Here is a 16,653-nt window from a genome sequence, read left to right as displayed (position 1 = left end):
GCGGCAAATACATTACTACGTATACTAAATGTATTTTTGATACGAGATCCTGCCCTGCTGCGGATCACTACTACACAAGCAACTACACAAGCACCTTGTAGTTAAAAATCTCGATGCATACCTAGGTACCTCCATACCTAGTATAGTATTCGTAAAATAGAACAAAAGCCTCCGAAGGTACAAGCGTATCACCCTTTTAATCGATAAGCGATAGAATGTACACCAACCTCGGTATGTCTCAAACCACGGCTCACCTCTCCAAGATATCTTCCACCCTTCCCTTCTCCACAAGAAGTTCCCCAGGTTTCCTATATATATAATTAGACCAAGAATTTGATTTGCTTCGTTGATTGTTTCGTACACCATTTCTTCAATCATTCCACACCTTATCTTGTCTCACCTAACACGTTTGTATATACGACATGACGTCCCTTCCTTCATCAAACACAGGCAGCAACTTTGCCGATGCTACCAAGGTCCAACAATTGACTTCACATACTTACTCTGCAAACTTTCCCGATGTAAGATTCTTGATACATATTACATAAATCGATTTGATGACTCTGAGCTATACAAGCATGATTACGAACAATCTTACTCTCAACATACAATTTCGCTTTACTAGATTCTCATACTAACAATTGACGCAGGACTGGTGCATTGGATCAGGTAGATAAGCACCTTACCAAACTTTCTACTTGGTTACCCATGTATCCATGAACTCATTGTCTTACTGGAGATCTAGTTCCCCATGGCGGCTTCGTAACTGGCGTCTTTCTCCAAGTCTCTGCCCTTCATTTTCGCACCACCCTGTCAGCCCAAAAACAACCAAACCCCATCACACTTCATCTGGAGTTTTTGCGGCGCACTGAAGCTGGCCCTGCCCTCTTCACCGGTTAGTCTTTCCCATGACTTCTAACTATCGAGAGCATTATATAAATGTATCTTTCATCTTATAGATTGGATTCTATGTACTAATGTTCTCTTTAGTCCAAGATGCCAAACTCGGGAGACAGACATCTGTTCTCCATGTAACCCTGTCACAAGGTGACCGCGTTGAAGTAGTCGGTTATATCACGCACTCTAATACTAGGACGGAAGAAGGCGTTTCTTCTCCTCACACTCATGTTCTTCATCCAGCCCCCCTCCCCGTCTCTCTTTCTCGTAAGCATAGCCGATGTTCCATCCAACACCCTCATCTTTGCTCCCCCCTGCCATCTCCTCTTTCCAAATCTCACCAATTAACCCTCGAATTTTAGTTCTAAAAACTGACAACGACCCCAACTATCGCCACGAAGGCATGGCCTTCCCCAAGTTCCGTAAAGCTAGCACAAAAGCCCACACTTACTTTCCTCACACCCAACCTGCTCCTAGTATTTCAGACGAATGGATCCGACTATCCACTGGCGAATTTGTAAGCACCGCATTTCTTTTATAATACCGAGCCTGAACCCATAATCACCTCCTCCACCCCGCTTACCATATTCTCCTGACCTTACGCCCCAAATCAAACCAAAATTCTAACCCAAATGTCAACCAGTGGACTGACGAAAGTCTCGGCTACGCTTGTGACATGTTTGCGCTCCCCACCGACTTCCTCTCTGCAACCACCGCCCCTTCCACCTCCTTGGAATCTAAACCCACTATTCCCGGCGCAAAGTACTGGTTCCCAACTCTTTGTTTAAATATAGATTTCAAGAAGTCCCTCCCATCGACTGGCATTGAATGGCTCTTCATTCGAGTTGAACGAAAGCAGACGAGAAATGGGCGCATGGATATAGAGTTGACGGCTTGGGATGAGGAGGGAGAATTGGTCGCTATCAGTCATCACGTTGCGCTAGTTGTGGGGAGTGAGAGGAACATGTCAGCGAGAAGTTCGAGTAAGATATAAAATGTAGAAATTGAGTATGAATTTTAGATTTGTGGGATTGGACATAGAGTGGAGATTTTGGTCAAACAAATTTCATATGGACTCTTCAACCTAGACTTAGGAGTTATGATAAAAATAGTGCATCACTTGCTGGAGACAGACAGATGATTGAAATCGTATAAAGAGGTATAAAAACAGGTATATTCCCAAAATTAGATTCAGTCGTACTCGCTATGTCTATTCATGCTTGAATCCGACTAGTAGTATGTATAGCAAATCTTGAGGTCAAGGAAGAACCGAAGTGCAACCTAGAAATATCAGACCGGCCATGTCATTAACACCTCCAATCACTAAACCGACTCAAATTCCGACCCAGCACCGTTTGCTGTCATCTATGTATCAAGGTTTCGTCGTGCATTCGTGAAGGAGCAACTTCATCCTCGGCAGGTTTTGTATATGCAGCAGTGTATGGGGCTCGCCAGATACAAGTAATACCTTTGTACCTGAGTAGGACCGCGTAAAATTTGATTGGGGATGTATTCTCAGTTTCGTAGACGCTGGAGAGACTGAGTTATGATAACTATAACTGAAGCCCTTTCACATAAAATCATCACTGCAATCAGTCAATAATTGTTTCGTGGAAGAAAGGGTAACACAAACTTACTCTCCGAAATCATCATCATAGGCCTGGGTATCTTTGCTGCCCATAGTGTCCCTGCTTGCATTTAAGGTAGTCTTAGTTTTCTGTGCTTTAGACTTCTTTCCTCCCTTTTCAGCTGCCTTCTCCTCCTTCATTTTCTCGTTACTCAAAGCTGTCAGTGTACTGGCGATCTTCTTGATTTGATCACTTGGAAGTTCTTTGGAGATCTGCTTAGTGAACTCTTGTAAGAAGATGATGTATTGTGCTTTCTTGACATTGTTGGTAATAAGAGGGACAAGAGTTTCGCGGAGCTTCTCAAACTGCTGCTTGGTTCTAGGATCGAAAAGTGGGAGAGTTGTCAAATCGACAGTCGCGGCGGGGTTCTTTTCATCAATTTGCACTGCGTTCGCGGCACTTGTAGACTTGCGAGAGTTGATACCAATGTTGCCAAAAAGATCCTCAGCGTGCTTCAAATCGGATTCTTGTTCAGTTCGTCTGAGGCGTTCCCTTCTTGTAGCCTCATCCTCTTCGCTGCTCTCATCGCTACCTTCTGCCAGTTGTCGTGCTCTCTCGGCCTGCTTCTCGGCGACACGTTGAGCCTTTGACTTCTTGTTCGCAGCAGCCAATGCATCAGCCTTGGCCTTTCGCTCGGCTTCAACCTTTGCCTTCTCGCGCTCAACTTCAGAATCTTCGGCGGCACTCCAGGAATCTAAGACTTCATCGTCATCCTCCTCGTCATCGAACTTTCTTCGGTTCGAAACGGCGGTTTGTGCGGGTGTTGGCTCCGATGATTCCTCTCCGGAGGATTCCTCATCTATTTGGTAGAGTAGCGGTCAGTTTAAAGTGCTTTCTTTGTGCATTTACATGGCGGTAGATCTTCCAACCAAACCTTCAAAGTGCTCGTTATTTGATGAGACATTCCGCGCAGAACACGCCGTGGAAAAAATAAATATTCTGCCACTTACCCCACTTGTCAGGCATTTTCAAGACTAGATTTCCGGTGAAAAGACCTTTTTTATTGATTCTGGTTGGACTATTTCGATCACTGGGCCTGGAGTCTCAAAAGCCTCGCTGTAATAGTCTTCACTATGTGTTGTGGTAGTGGAAAGGAAAATATTAAGAAAGAGGGATTTTGGAAGTTTGTCTTTAGGTTTGCGCCCGCACTTGCTAATAGGCAAGTACCCACTGCCAGTAGTTAATAAGTTAGACCGATCGGAACAGACAGTGCCTAGTAATCTTGATTGGTCCCGATTGATTAACCTTGTACAGTTACAAATGTGTTAGCTCATCAACCAAGTTTAAACCTTTCCATCCACATCCACAGACTGCAATATGTACAATGGTAACAAAATTGTCCTGGTTTCTTTATAGTAATGGAAACAATAGGTTGCATTTATAAGGTAATAATAACGCCGTTACAGTCACAACACAATATATAAATATTTTGGTCGAATTGTTTCTCATTTTTAGGTATCATTCATCATTACTCTGGCTATGGTATCGCTCATCCCGCATAACACAGTTACCTACCCAGCTTACTTTTGTCAAAGTATCTTCGACTCGTTTACAAATTGACGGCAGTTCTGAAGCTCTCTCCAGCATAAACAGCCTTATCACCGAGCTCCTCCTCGATTCTCAAGATCTGGTTCAACTTGGCCAAACGCTCGGATCTAGCTGGGGCACCAGTCTTAATTTGACCGGCACGGAGACCAACAACGATGTCAGCAATGGTGACATCCTCAGTCTCTCCGGAGCGGTGAGAAACCATAACACCCCATCCAGCAGCGAAGGAGTCCTTGGCGGCTTGGATGGACTCGGTAAGAGTACCAATTTGGTTGACCTTCAACAAGAGAGCATTGCAAGACTTGAGTTCAATGGCCTTCTTGATTCTGATTGGGTTGGTGACAGTCAAGTCATCACCGACGATTTGGAAATCGGAGGACTTGTAGAAGTAGCTCCAGGCCTCCCAGTCATCTTCAGCGAATGGATCCTCAATGCTGACGATTGGGTACTTCTTGGCAAGGTTCTTGTATTGATCGGCAAGTTCAGTGTAGGTGATCCACTTGGTTGGGTCACTCTCTGGGTTCTTGAAGTCCAAGTCGTACTTCTTGGCATCCTCCTTGTAGAACTCGCTGGAGGCAACGTCCATGGCGATGTTCATCTTTCCGGTGTAACCAGCAGCCTCGATAGACTCAGTGATGAGCTCAAGAGCCTCCTCGGCAGTTTGAATATCTGGTGCAACACCACCCTCGTCTCCGACATTACCAGCGGATTGACCGTACTTCTTCTTGGCGAGAGACTTGAGCTTTTGGTAAACCTCAGCGCCTTGTCTAAGAGCTTCGGTGAAAGATGGGGCAGCACTATAGACTGTATTAGCGTATGATTTATTGTATGTGGAATGTGCAAGTAGCAACTTACGAAGGGACGATCATGAACTCTTGGAATGCCAAACGTCCACCAGCGTGGGAACTATGCGTTGTCAGCGAACTAATCTACAATTCTCAGAACTGCCAGATTGCTTACCCTCCGTTAAGAACGTTCATGAATGGGACAGGGAGAACGTAAGGCTTCTTGGTTCCGGCGAGGTCGGAAACGTGAGCGTAAAGTGGGATACCCTATTGAGCATTAGGCAAGCAAACGATTGTGAGAATGTACTGTGACTGACCTTCTCAGCAGCTCCGGCCTTGGCAACAGCCAAAGAAACACCAAGAATGGCATTGGCTCCCAACTTGCCCTTGTTTGGGGTACCGTCGAGGCTGTTCAAGAACTCATCAATCTTGGATTGATCCTTGACATCAATGTTCTCCTTGATAAGAGCTGGGCCAATGATATCATTGACGTTGGCGACAGCCTTGGTAACACCCTTTCCAGCCCACTTGTCCTTATCTCCATCACGGAGCTCAACGGCTTCGTGTTGACCTGAAGTGCCATCCGATCAGCCTTGTAGTTTTCTAGCGTTTGGAGCGATTTACGTACCAGTGGAAGCACCAGATGGAACAATGGCACGGTGAAGACCAGTCTCAGTGACAACGTCAACCTCGACGGTTGGGTTTCCACGAGAATCGTAGACGGAACGTGCGTGAATCTTAGTGATAGCCATTTTGACTTTCTGTTGAGGAGTTATCATTAGTATTTGGGCTTATCGATCAAATTATACAAATGATAAAAAATGCTGGAATAAATGGCGGATATCGAAGAAGAAAATATCGGTATGGATGAGGATGGTGGGGTGAGAGCACCAACTCGAGCTTCAGCGTATAGCTTCTTCCTCTACTTATTGATTCACTTTAATCAAGAGATAGAAATGAAGCTCTTGATCGTAGGTAGATACCTAGATACTAACAACAGTTGAAGGGGGATATCATCAAGATGGTCTTACCTTGAATTTTAATGTGACTTTGGGAAAAGAAAGATGTGATTGTGAGAAAGTGAAGATCAAGAAGTTGGAGTCACAGAGAAGAACGAGATCTTTTTCAACCCCTCGCCCCACCAAACGTGCCAATGCGTCGACCCTTCCCGTACCAGCCTGTAATCCCTGCTGACCGGAGTTACTCTTAGTAAGTGAGTTACGCCGAAGTCTTGACTGGCTCGATTGGATAACAGTAATGTATCTACACCTACGTTTGTGCACGACCTTATGCAGATTTTGGGTGGAAATGTATCAACGTGTATATAAAGTGGAATTATGTTGACCTTGGAAACTATCTTGGAAGCTGTTTGTTGAAAGTTTGAAACATCCAAGTACAAGTCAGACCTACTAAACTAACACCAACGATGTTTGGGAATGGCACGTCCCGCACTCTCTAGATCTCAACCATTATTGACAGACGAGAGCCGGATTGTTACTACTTTCAAACTTAAAAATGGCTACGTGTGTCTACGGAGTAGTATCTCAAGCCAATGCCATGTCTAGACTATAGCTTTGCGAGCTTTGCTCGTACTATTTCGCCTCTCCGGTGGCCGGACCCGACTTGAAGAAAGTTTCGTGAGTGCTCTTGGGTCTTGAGTCTAAAAGACGAACAATGTACCTCCCTGCCAAGGTCATTGATATTCACTGTACCTGTATGGCATGAAAGATAGTAATGGAACATGTCCTAAATGATCACATCATAACTTTCATCACTGTCGTCACAGTCGAAACCTTGAGGTTGGAAAAGGACCAAAAAGATACAAAGTCCCGATTCATCTTGTTGGTATATGAAGGTGGAATCGTGTCTTCTACGAGTTTTGGGTGCTTTATATCTCTAAATGCAGCACTGGATACCTACTTGCAGGTGATGTTGAGAAGCTTTAGGTAGGTACCTGGGTAATGTGGCACACTTGAAGGTCGGAGAATTGGGCTCCCTCGGAGTACTGTAGATGTATCGCTTGGTAGTGAGTCTATGCAGGTAAACAGAGCGATGCAATGATCAATCAACGGAATGTACTCGGTAGACGATATATTGGGTTATAGATTCTGAGGTTGAGGTTGATTTGAATGCTGTATAAATCAAGCATTGATATTATTGGTTCACTTAAAGCAAGTACGGCCTGACTAATGTTTATATTTACCTCAGGCATCTAAATTTTGGAGCTCACTCGATCCACAGGCAACAAGAGCTTCGCATGCAACTTAGTTAAGCCATCTTGATACCTTTACTTTCATCATACACACCTTCCACGCAATTTTGAAAACAACGCCCGTATTACATCTTCGATAATTCAATCACCTCTACGTAATAAAGCCTCTCATAAACACTAGCGAACTCCTTGCGACATTCGAGATGGCTACCGACGGCGTTATGGAGCGCGAACGTGCGTTGAACACATTCAGGGAAAAGTTATTGGAGTCTAGAGAATGGGAGGCAAAGCTCAAGGCTTTACGGTTAGAAATTAAGGGATTGCAGAAGGACTTTGACCATACAGAGGACAATATCAAAGCCCTACAAAGTGTTGGACAAATTATCGGCGAGGTTTTGAAACAACTTGATGATGAGAGATGTGAGTAGGCCAGCGGTAATTCAAATCCAACATCACTAACATTAATATTCTAGTCATCGTCAAAGCATCATCTGGACCCAGATACGTTGTCGGCTGCAGGTCGAAAGTTGATAAGTTGAAGTTGAAGCAAGGAACCCGTGTAGCACTCGACATGACTACTCTCACAATTATGCGAATGTTACCTCGAGAAGTCGATCCACTTGTTTATAATATGTCTTTGGAAGATCCAGGACAAGTGAGCTTCGGTGGAATTGGTGGTTTGAATGAGCAGATTAGAGAATTGCGAGAAGTTATCGAACTGCCACTCAAAAATCCGGAATTGTTTTTGCGAGTTGGTATCAAGCCTCCGAAGGGTGTTTTGTTATATGGACCTCCAGGAACTGGAAAGACTTTGTTAGCGAGAGCTGTTGCCAGCAGTTTGGAGACAAACTTTTTAAAGGGTAGGAGTTTTGCTTGACATCATTTTCACAGTCATACTAATGTGATGTAGTTGTCTCATCTGCTATCGTCGATAAGTACATTGGAGAGTCTGCGCGTTTGATCAGAGAGATGTTTGGTTATGCAAAGGAACACGAGCCATGTATTATCTTCATGGATGAAATTGATGCCATTGGTGGACGTAGGTTTTCGGAGGGAACTTCGGCAGATCGTGAAATTCAGAGAACCTTGATGGAACTGTTGAATCAACTCGATGGTTTCGATTACTTGGGAAAGACAAAGATTATCATGGCTACTAACCGTCCAGATACCCTTGATCCTGCGCTCCTTAGAGCTGGTCGTCTCGACAGGAAGATCGAGATCCCTCTGCCAAATGAGGTCGGACGATTGGAAATTATGAAGATTCATGCTTCCAGCGTTGTTATTGATGGCGAGGTCGACTTTGAAAGTGTGGTAAAGATGAGTGATGGTTTGAACGGTGCAGATTTACGAAACGTTGTCACAGAAGCGTATGTATTCCTTCGGCACATTACACATAAGACTTTGCTAACTTTTCCAGTGGTTTATTTGCTATCAAGGATTACAGAGATGCCGTCAACCAGGACGATTTCAATAAAGCTGTTCGTAAAGTGGCAGAATCAAAGAAATTGGAAGGCAAGCTGGAATATCAAAAACTATGATTGTTACATAGATTTCGTTTTAGCATGGCGCATCGCATAATTGAGGGATGGTTGGGCATACCGCTCGACGTTGTAAGAATACCACATTAAAAAGAACTTCTCTGGAACTCCATGAACCTGTACAAACGGGACAGCTTGCCATGAAATAAAATTCTTTTTTCTAATTTCAATCAACCGTAATTCGAGTGCATCCATTTATTGCCCCCACAAAGCTATGTTCCATGCTCGCTTGAAAAGGGGCCTTCCTTATTAGGTTTTTAGGGTACGGTATATCTTCAACAATGGTTCCTGTGGGGTTGATTGGCGGGGAGTTTGAGGGTCAAAAAGGAAATCAATATATTGATTCGCCGAAAGAAAATCTACAATTACATAAAACCCAGATATAGATTACTGTAGCTTGAAGAAGAAGCGCGAAGCACACCATTTCTTGGACCGGCAAAAAGGAAACACATCTGCCCAGCTCACAATCCTGATGGCCGATTAGAGATGCGAATTTTGCATAAATGGCCAACAGTAATAGTGCCTCACACAACGTGAAGCCACTGTCCCGCAAAAGGAATGCGTGCAGGTCGCTGGCTCAGCTGGCGGTGATACGGTGTGATTTGGTGGATGGCCTGGTAACCCTAAAACGACGGGTTCTCCGGTTCTTCTTTGTTAGACTGATTCATGGTATTCACAATTGATTGAGCTCAGATTCAGTGGTTGAATTCGACTGTGAAATCCTCCGTTGATGTACTGTACCACTTATACGATATCGTGCCGATACTTACAACCTCTGCTTTCACCCCCCATACACATAGTACAGAGTTCAAGATTGTACGTCATGATGAAGCTTCAGTAGAGGAAATTTGTCTGGATAGAGTTATGCCCCCGCGACCCTAGGTACCTGATTAAGTCCCCTGTGCCTGGAGAACTTGAAATGTTGCTTTATTTAGATTAACAGGTGGGTCAATTGTGTGGCTTATACAGCTTTGGCAGAATGCTCCCCTGTTGAGCATCCTCAATAATTGGTACATGAACGAGGAAGAAGGTGGGAAAGAAGAAGAAACTGAAAAGTTTGAGGTCAAAATTGACAAGAAAAGGCGTATTGATACGGGTTCCAAGAGTGAGACTATTCGGGATTGGGTTGGTCAGGTAAGATTTCTTTTTGAAAAGTACGAGAGATACAGCCTCAAGGGTTCTTAATCCAGTTATTCAACACTAACATAGTAGTCACCTATTAGCATGTTTGAGATCCGCAGCAACAACCAATTGGCCCCGTATCATAGTAGCTAATAGATTCGTAAACACTTGTAAGTTGTTACCGTATTTTCTTTTCGTTAACAGGCTTGACAGGTTAAGAGGCAAAAGGCTGTGGGGGTGACAACGTGCACGTTTACATTCAGACGAAGAATATCCAACCCACCATTCTTCCCTCTTACTCCCCTTAAAACCATCCACATCCCTCAACGAAAGGAAAGGAAATCATACATCTCATTTTCATTCGTTTTCCTTTAATCTACAATCGTTCTTGCTTTCGATACCCTTTCTTGCACATCCTACCAATATCTAGATCCCAATAGAACACATCCCCTTTTATTGCAACAATGTGGTATGTATATATGCTTTGGAAAGGCCTGCTATCCTTCGAGGTCGAGGACGATAGAGATTTGACAATTTAACTGACCGTCTTCTCAGTGGAATCTTCGGATACATTAATTACTTGGTGGAGAAGGATAGAAAGTACATTCTTGACACACTTGTCAATGGTAAGATACACAAACTGCCCCTCCTTTTGACAGAGGTGTTGTATATACCGCCATTTCAACCAACAATACCTTTCAATACCCGCACACCTTTCATCAAATTTTTGGGATCTGCCAGTTAATCATTTGCAATCTACAGGTCTTTCGCGCCTTGAATACCGTGGTTACGATTCTGCTGGTCTCGCCATCGATGGAGACAAGAAGAATGAAGTCTTTGCATTCAAGGAGGTCGGCAAAGTTGCAAAGTTGAAGGCTCTCATCGAGCAGGAGAAGCCAGATCTCACCAAGGTCTTCGATTCCCACGCCGGTATTGCACACACCAGATGGGCTACTCACGGTCCTCCATCTCGTCTTAATTGCCATCCTCACAGGTACGTAAAGCTATTGTAAGGTGTTATACATTGCTGATGTGAGATTTGCAGATCTGACCCCTCCTGGCAATTCTCGGTTGTACACAATGGTATCATCACCAATTACAAGGAGTTGAAGACTCTGTTGACATCAAAGGGCTTCAAGTTTGAGACCGAGACCGACACAGAATGCATTGCCAAGCTTGCAAAATACCTTTACGACCAACACCCAACAATTGGTTTCACAGACTTGGCAAAGGCAGTTATCAAGGAATTGCAAGGTGCTTTTGGTCTTTTGATGAAGTCAGTACACTACCCACATGAGGTTATTGCTGCACGTAAGGGTTCGCCCTTGGTTATTGGTGTACGAACAGAGAAGCGCATGAAGGTTGATTTTGTTGACGTCGAGTACGCTGAGGATGGACCATTACCTGCCGAGAAAGCTTCACAAAACGCTGCATTGAAGAAATCCAGCGTTGGAAATTTCCTCTCCGCTAGCAATGCTCTTGCTCCAGCAGACAAGTCCTTGTTGCACAGATCCCAATCCCGTGCCTTCATGACTGATGATGGAGCTCCAATGCCAACCGAGTTTTTCCTTTCTTCAGATCCTTCCGCTATCGTCGAGCACACCAAGAAGGTCATGTACCTTGAAGATGATGATATCGCTCACATCCATGAGGGTTCCTTGAACATCCACAGACTCACCAAGGTTGATGGCTCATCCAATGTCCGCACAATTCAAACTCTTGAGTTGGAACTCCAAGAGATCATGAAGGGCAAATTCGATCATTTCATGCAAAAGGAGATTTTCGAACAACCAGAATCAGTCATCAACACAATGAGAGGACGCTTGGATGTCGAGAACAAGACAGTCACACTCGGTGGTTTGAGATCATACATCGCCACTATCCGACGTTGCAGAAGAATCATATTCATCGCTTGCGGTACTAGTTATCACTCCTGCATGGCGGTTCGTGGTGCTTTCGAAGAGCTGACCGAAATTCCAATTGCCGTCGAGCTGGCCTCGGATTTCCTCGATAGACAAGCACCCGTCTTCCGTGATGACACTTGTGTCTTCGTTTCTCAATCTGGTGAGACTGCCGATTCCTTGATGGCTCTACGATACTGCTTAGAGCGCGGTGCGTTGACCGTTGGTATTGTCAATGTTGTCGGTTCCTCCATCTCCCTCCTCACCCACTGTGGTGTCCACGTCAACGCCGGTCCCGAAATTGGTGTTGCTTCTACCAAGGCGTACACTTCTCAGTTCATTGCTATGATCATGTTTGCTCTGTCCTTGAGTGAAGATCGTTCCTCGAAACAGAAGAGACGCGAGGCCATTATGGATGGACTTGGAAAGATTTCGGGACAAATCAAGGAGGTCTTAGAGCTCGATCAACCAATCAAGGAGCTTTGTGCCAGAACCTTCAAGGATCAAAAGAGTTTGTTGCTCTTGGGTAGAGGTAGCCAATATTCCACCGCTTTGGAGGGTGCCCTCAAGATCAAGGAAATTTCTTACCTTCATTGCGAGGCTGTCATGTCTGGTGAACTTAAGCACGGTGTTTTGGCATTGGTTGATGAGAATTTGCCAATCATCATGATTCTTACTCGTGATGAGATTTTTGCTAAGTCTCTTAACGCTTATCAACAAGGTATGTTTACACCCCCCAAAAAGTTTTATCTACATAACTAATGCTAATGTCTATAGTCATTGCTCGTTCTGGCAAGCCGATTGTTATCTGCAACCCCGGAGATGAGGAATTCCAGACCAGTCAAGCCGAGAAGATTGAGATCCCAGCTACCATTGACTGCTTGCAAGGTCTCCTCAACGTTCTCCCACTCCAACTTATCTCCTACCACTTGGCTGTTGCCGGTGGTCTCAACGTCGATTTCCCAAGAAACTTGGCCAAGTCAGTTACCGTCGAGTAAATGTTTTTTTCGGTATGGCATAGCTATAAAAGGCTACTAAGCCCTATCGGTTTGGTGTTCTGCTGGACTCGGATGCATTGAAAGGAAGGAAATGATAGGCAAGAAGTCTAGCTACACATCTAAGTGTTGTGCTTCTTTATTTTTTTGCGTAGATATGAGATTTAGCGAATTGTGGGCACTAAAAACTCGGTTTGGGATCTTTTGATGGAGGGATGGTATGTGCTACTGTAGTTAGCTACTATTGCGATGAATGCAATGGATTCTCTTTAGATATCTACTTCTGCGAAAGCGTAGTTGCAATTTGCATAGGGAAGTCAATAGTCAGACAAGCTCTCTTTTTTCATAGACAGTGGAATGAAATACATTGTTGAGATATATGGCTTTTTGGTGCTACACGATATGATGCTTGTTACGACAGTTTTAAACGTTTAGCATGAATTACAGGGTGCCTGTCACAACCTTTGTAAGTTGAAGAGGTGCAAAATACAAAGGAATGAACTTTATGGAATTCCAAACGAATGAACAACTTAAAGGTATATTAACAATATCTATTTATGACTAGTAGGTATGATGCGTGATGTCCCCAATCAATCCTCGATTCCCCGCTGCCACAATATAGATAGCTCCAACATGCATGCTATTCCATAATCATTAAACGGGTACGAGAGCATCAAAAACGACTTTTCGCCCGCATGCCCAGCAGTTTCTCCTACCCTACCTCACCCAACGTATGTACAAGTAGAGGAAGAATTTAGTCAGAAAAGAGGCGGAAAGGTTAAAGAAAGACATAATACAAGGGTAAAACTATGCAGGAAAGGGTTGATCCCATCATCGACAAAATCGCTTAACCAGAATTCATTATTTGCCATTCTTCTTTGGGGTCTTGGATTTTGAGGTCTCGGGCTTTGATGTCTTGGATTTGGGGGATTTTGATTCTGGCGCCTTCATCTCGTGGGATTTAACGGGAGATTCGATTTTTGCCTCCAAATCCTCCGGATAGATGCTACCCTCGGCGTTGTCGAAGAGAGTTTGATCGCCCTTGCCACCCATCTCAATGAACTCATTTGGGTCCCGTTGAGCTGCTGGGACTTCTTCATTCTTGGTTCCGTTTTGTGTAGGGTCTTGTTGAGTTGAGGGCTGGTTGATACAATTAGACTTAGCATTTGGATTTTTGACGTATACCTTGACAGGGTGTTTGTCAGAGTTGATGTGAATGATCTTAGAAACCTTGACCTCGTTGATATCGCTGAGTAGTGTTCTCTCTCTTACGATCTTACGCTTGCTAAAGTCGAGACCTGCAAGTCCACCGACTAGACCGTCTGTGCTATCATGAACATTGAGAGTCTTCTGAGTCATCCATGGATGCGCCAAGCACTCATCAACGGTATAACGCTGCTCCGGGTCGACTGTCAACATGTGATCAATGAGATCCAATGCTGGATCCCCGATACTGTCCCAGTATGGAGAAGGATAGTCAAATCTACCGAGCTTGATCTGGGCTTTGAGGTCATACGGATTGTCCCTGGAATACAATTCATCGGAAAATGGTGGGAATCCACAGAGGCATATGTATAGAACAACTCCTAATGACCAAATATCAACTGCACGAGTGTATCTTCGATGGTTGTTGTCTTGGAGGATTTCCGGGGCTACGTAGCTTGGGGTACCACAAAGCGTTGTTGTAAAAGACGCCTCTCCAATGATTTTTGAGAGACCAAAGTCTGCAAGTTTTACATGCAATTCTTCATCTGTCATCAGAATATTCTCTGGTTTGATATCTCTGTGTACGATACCACGTTCATGCTTTTATTGATTGGTTAGCTAGAGGCAATGGAATGATGTTAGGACAAATACTCACCAAGTACTTCAAGCCTTCAAACAATTGAACGAAGACCTTTCTTGTTTCTTTTTCTGTGAGTTTACCCTTTTTGACAATCCAGTTAAATAATTCTCCTTCCGCTGCGAGCTCTAGGACGAGGTAAGTTGCGCCAGGTTCATCAAAAGTATCTTTTAAGCATAGAATGTTTGGATGACTGACGCCCATTAGTATTGCAATTTCTTGCTGCAAACCTTCAATTCTTTGTTTTTCTCCGACGCCGGGCTTTCTTGTAAAGACTTTGACAGCGAAGCGTTGACCTGTAGCCCTTTCGACGCATAAGTAAACCGTTGCATAATGTCCCGATCCAAGTTTTTCTAGAAGTAGGTATTTCTGCAAAAATTTGCTGGTTTCGCGCAACTTCGGGTATCGAAAGACAAATCTGACATCATCCACTACTTCTATTTCATCTCCATCTTCGAGTTGACGACGCTTGTTTCGTCCAATGATACTTTCTTTGACGAAGGTACCATTGCTTGATAGATCCTCAACAAATGCAACGTTTAGACCTGCTTGATTTTCGGTGAAAATGAGACAATGTCTATTGGAGACCCTGATATCATCGATGTTGAGATCTAGAAAAATTGTTAGTACCACACTTTTGTATCAGATTGTCTGGGCTTCACTTACCACACTCTGGATGTCGTCCGATCAAGTATCCTCCAGAAGCAATGCCTTTGAATTTAGTAGCTTCATAAGCTTCTTCTTCCTTATTTAAATCTTTGCCTTTACGAGGGTTCCCAAGATCACTATCCTTGTCTGGCAACGGACAAGCATTTCTTCTCCTCAAGACAAGACGTCTTCCATACTTGTAATTGAGAGGCATCAAGTATCCCCAAACACCTTCCTCTTCCTCATCTTCAACCTGACTTGACAATGTAGTTGCGTCTCTTTGTGATTGGCTCAATTCTTGAGTTTTTGCTTGCGAGTATCGAACGGGGGACGACAAAGCTTCGGGATCCTTAAGGAAACGTTCACTTGGTTCTGGAGTTCGGTGCTGGATCTGGCTTGGTCGACCCTCTGGTGGTGTTGCAGTGCCATCTCTTAGATTATCACTAGAAGATGAACCTTGATGGGTAACTGGGGAAGGAAGGTGCTGCTTATTCGAGATTGGAGTGTGACCCGGCTGTGAGTGTCTCTCTGATCGGCGCGGCTTTTTGTATGATTCGCTCTCTTCGATCGTTCCTACCTACGTTGAGATTATATGTCAGCCTTTTCGAAATTCAAAAACTATAAGGAAGGAGCGATTTTCCTACTCTATCGCGCTTTAAATTGCCTTTGCCTTTTTCTGAAGGCATCTTGACACAAATTGAAGGTCAGTTCGAGTTTTGATGCGATTTGAAGTACTGTATTTCGAAGAAAGTGTAAGAGTTAGAAGATTGAAGTGAGCGGAGGCGTTGGGATTCTGCAGATCTTGCAAGTGCTTTGATTTTTGATGAAAGTAATTGTGTAAGTAGCAATTCAAACCGATTATCAGTTTTTTTTGCGAGGAGTATATTATTTTCTTTTGATTAGGGAGTCGGAATTGATTGTTGGATTCATACTTTTCGATAGGTAATCAGAGGGACTAGGTACTCCGGATCTTCTCTATACCATACCAAGGATATGGGCTCGGCCGCTCGGGGTAGAATGGACTAGGGACCTTTACTGCCTAGAAGTGATAGAAAAATGTGTCGATCGTATCGATATATTCACATAAACCCCACCAACTGCAGAGGAGGTTCTACTTGAGTATTCACTTGTTATAAAGAGTATATTTTGTTTTTGTATTTGTGATATTATATGTGGTGAATTGGCAGTATCACAAAAGAGAATGTCCTCAAGGCAACAATCCACACGGGGAAAGGAGAGATCCGTGTATCGACTGATGTTGGCAATGAGATTAATGGTATTGCTATCAGTGCTCGTACCAGCTACTCACCTATCTCGTACAACTTCAACACTTTTGCTGTATGATCGAAAATGATCTACGAGTACAAAATAGCATAAACACCAGTGAGCTTCTACGCACGGGCAAACGTCATGATGGTTATGTATAAAATCACGGTTTCCCCATGTTGAGTGGAACTGAGACTAATATAATGAATGTGGATATAGTATAAATGTATGCCATATGGCCAGTGGGGGTGAAGATGTAAGCCACGAGTA

At 43.9% G+C, this 16,653-nt stretch overlaps 4 protein-coding genes across 4 annotated transcripts; 2 read left to right on the top strand and 2 right to left on the bottom strand.

Moving 5' to 3' along the window:
- Positions 1-422: 422 nt before the first annotated feature.
- Bfra_000551 (uncharacterized protein) lies at positions 423-1,891 on the top strand (the record flags this gene model as incomplete). Its single annotated transcript, XM_037330997.1, has 6 exons — positions 423-521; positions 651-669; positions 746-895; positions 991-1,164; positions 1,260-1,414; positions 1,541-1,891. 6 exons carry the CDS (start codon positions 423-425, stop codon positions 1,889-1,891), a joined length of 948 nt encoding a protein of 315 aa, XP_037197330.1.
- Positions 1,892-2,258: 367 nt separating this feature from the next.
- Bfra_000550 (putative enolase protein) lies at positions 2,259-5,610 on the bottom strand (the record flags this gene model as incomplete). Its single annotated transcript, XM_037330996.1, has 8 exons — positions 2,259-2,427; positions 2,535-3,324; positions 3,476-3,561; positions 4,079-4,870; positions 4,929-4,979; positions 5,034-5,125; positions 5,176-5,429; positions 5,487-5,610. 8 exons carry the CDS (start codon positions 5,608-5,610, stop codon positions 2,259-2,261), a joined length of 2,358 nt encoding a protein of 785 aa, XP_037197329.1.
- Positions 5,611-7,273: 1,663 nt separating this feature from the next.
- On the top strand, positions 7,274-12,629 carry Bfra_000549 (putative glucosamine-fructose-6-phosphate aminotransferase protein; the record flags this gene model as incomplete). Its single annotated transcript, XM_037330995.1, has 10 exons — positions 7,274-7,490; positions 7,544-7,930; positions 7,981-8,437; positions 8,488-8,548; positions 9,587-9,742; positions 9,821-9,867; positions 10,286-10,356; positions 10,493-10,724; positions 10,776-12,352; positions 12,409-12,629. 10 exons carry the CDS (start codon positions 7,274-7,276, stop codon positions 12,627-12,629), a joined length of 3,426 nt encoding a protein of 1,141 aa, XP_037197328.1.
- Positions 12,630-13,487: 858 nt separating this feature from the next.
- On the bottom strand, positions 13,488-15,803 carry Bfra_000548 (putative serine threonine-protein kinase chk2 protein; the record flags this gene model as incomplete). Its single annotated transcript, XM_037330994.1, has 4 exons — positions 13,488-14,432; positions 14,488-15,080; positions 15,136-15,694; positions 15,762-15,803. 4 exons carry the CDS (start codon positions 15,801-15,803, stop codon positions 13,488-13,490), a joined length of 2,139 nt encoding a protein of 712 aa, XP_037197327.1.
- Positions 15,804-16,653: the final 850 nt, after the last annotated feature.

This window comes from Botrytis fragariae, assembly GCF_013461495.1.
Source record: "Botrytis fragariae strain BVB16 chromosome Unknown tig00000001, whole genome shotgun sequence".
NCBI classification, from domain to species: domain Eukaryota; kingdom Fungi; phylum Ascomycota; class Leotiomycetes; order Helotiales; family Sclerotiniaceae; genus Botrytis; species Botrytis fragariae.
This window is presented reverse-complemented; position numbering and strand designations above follow the sequence as displayed.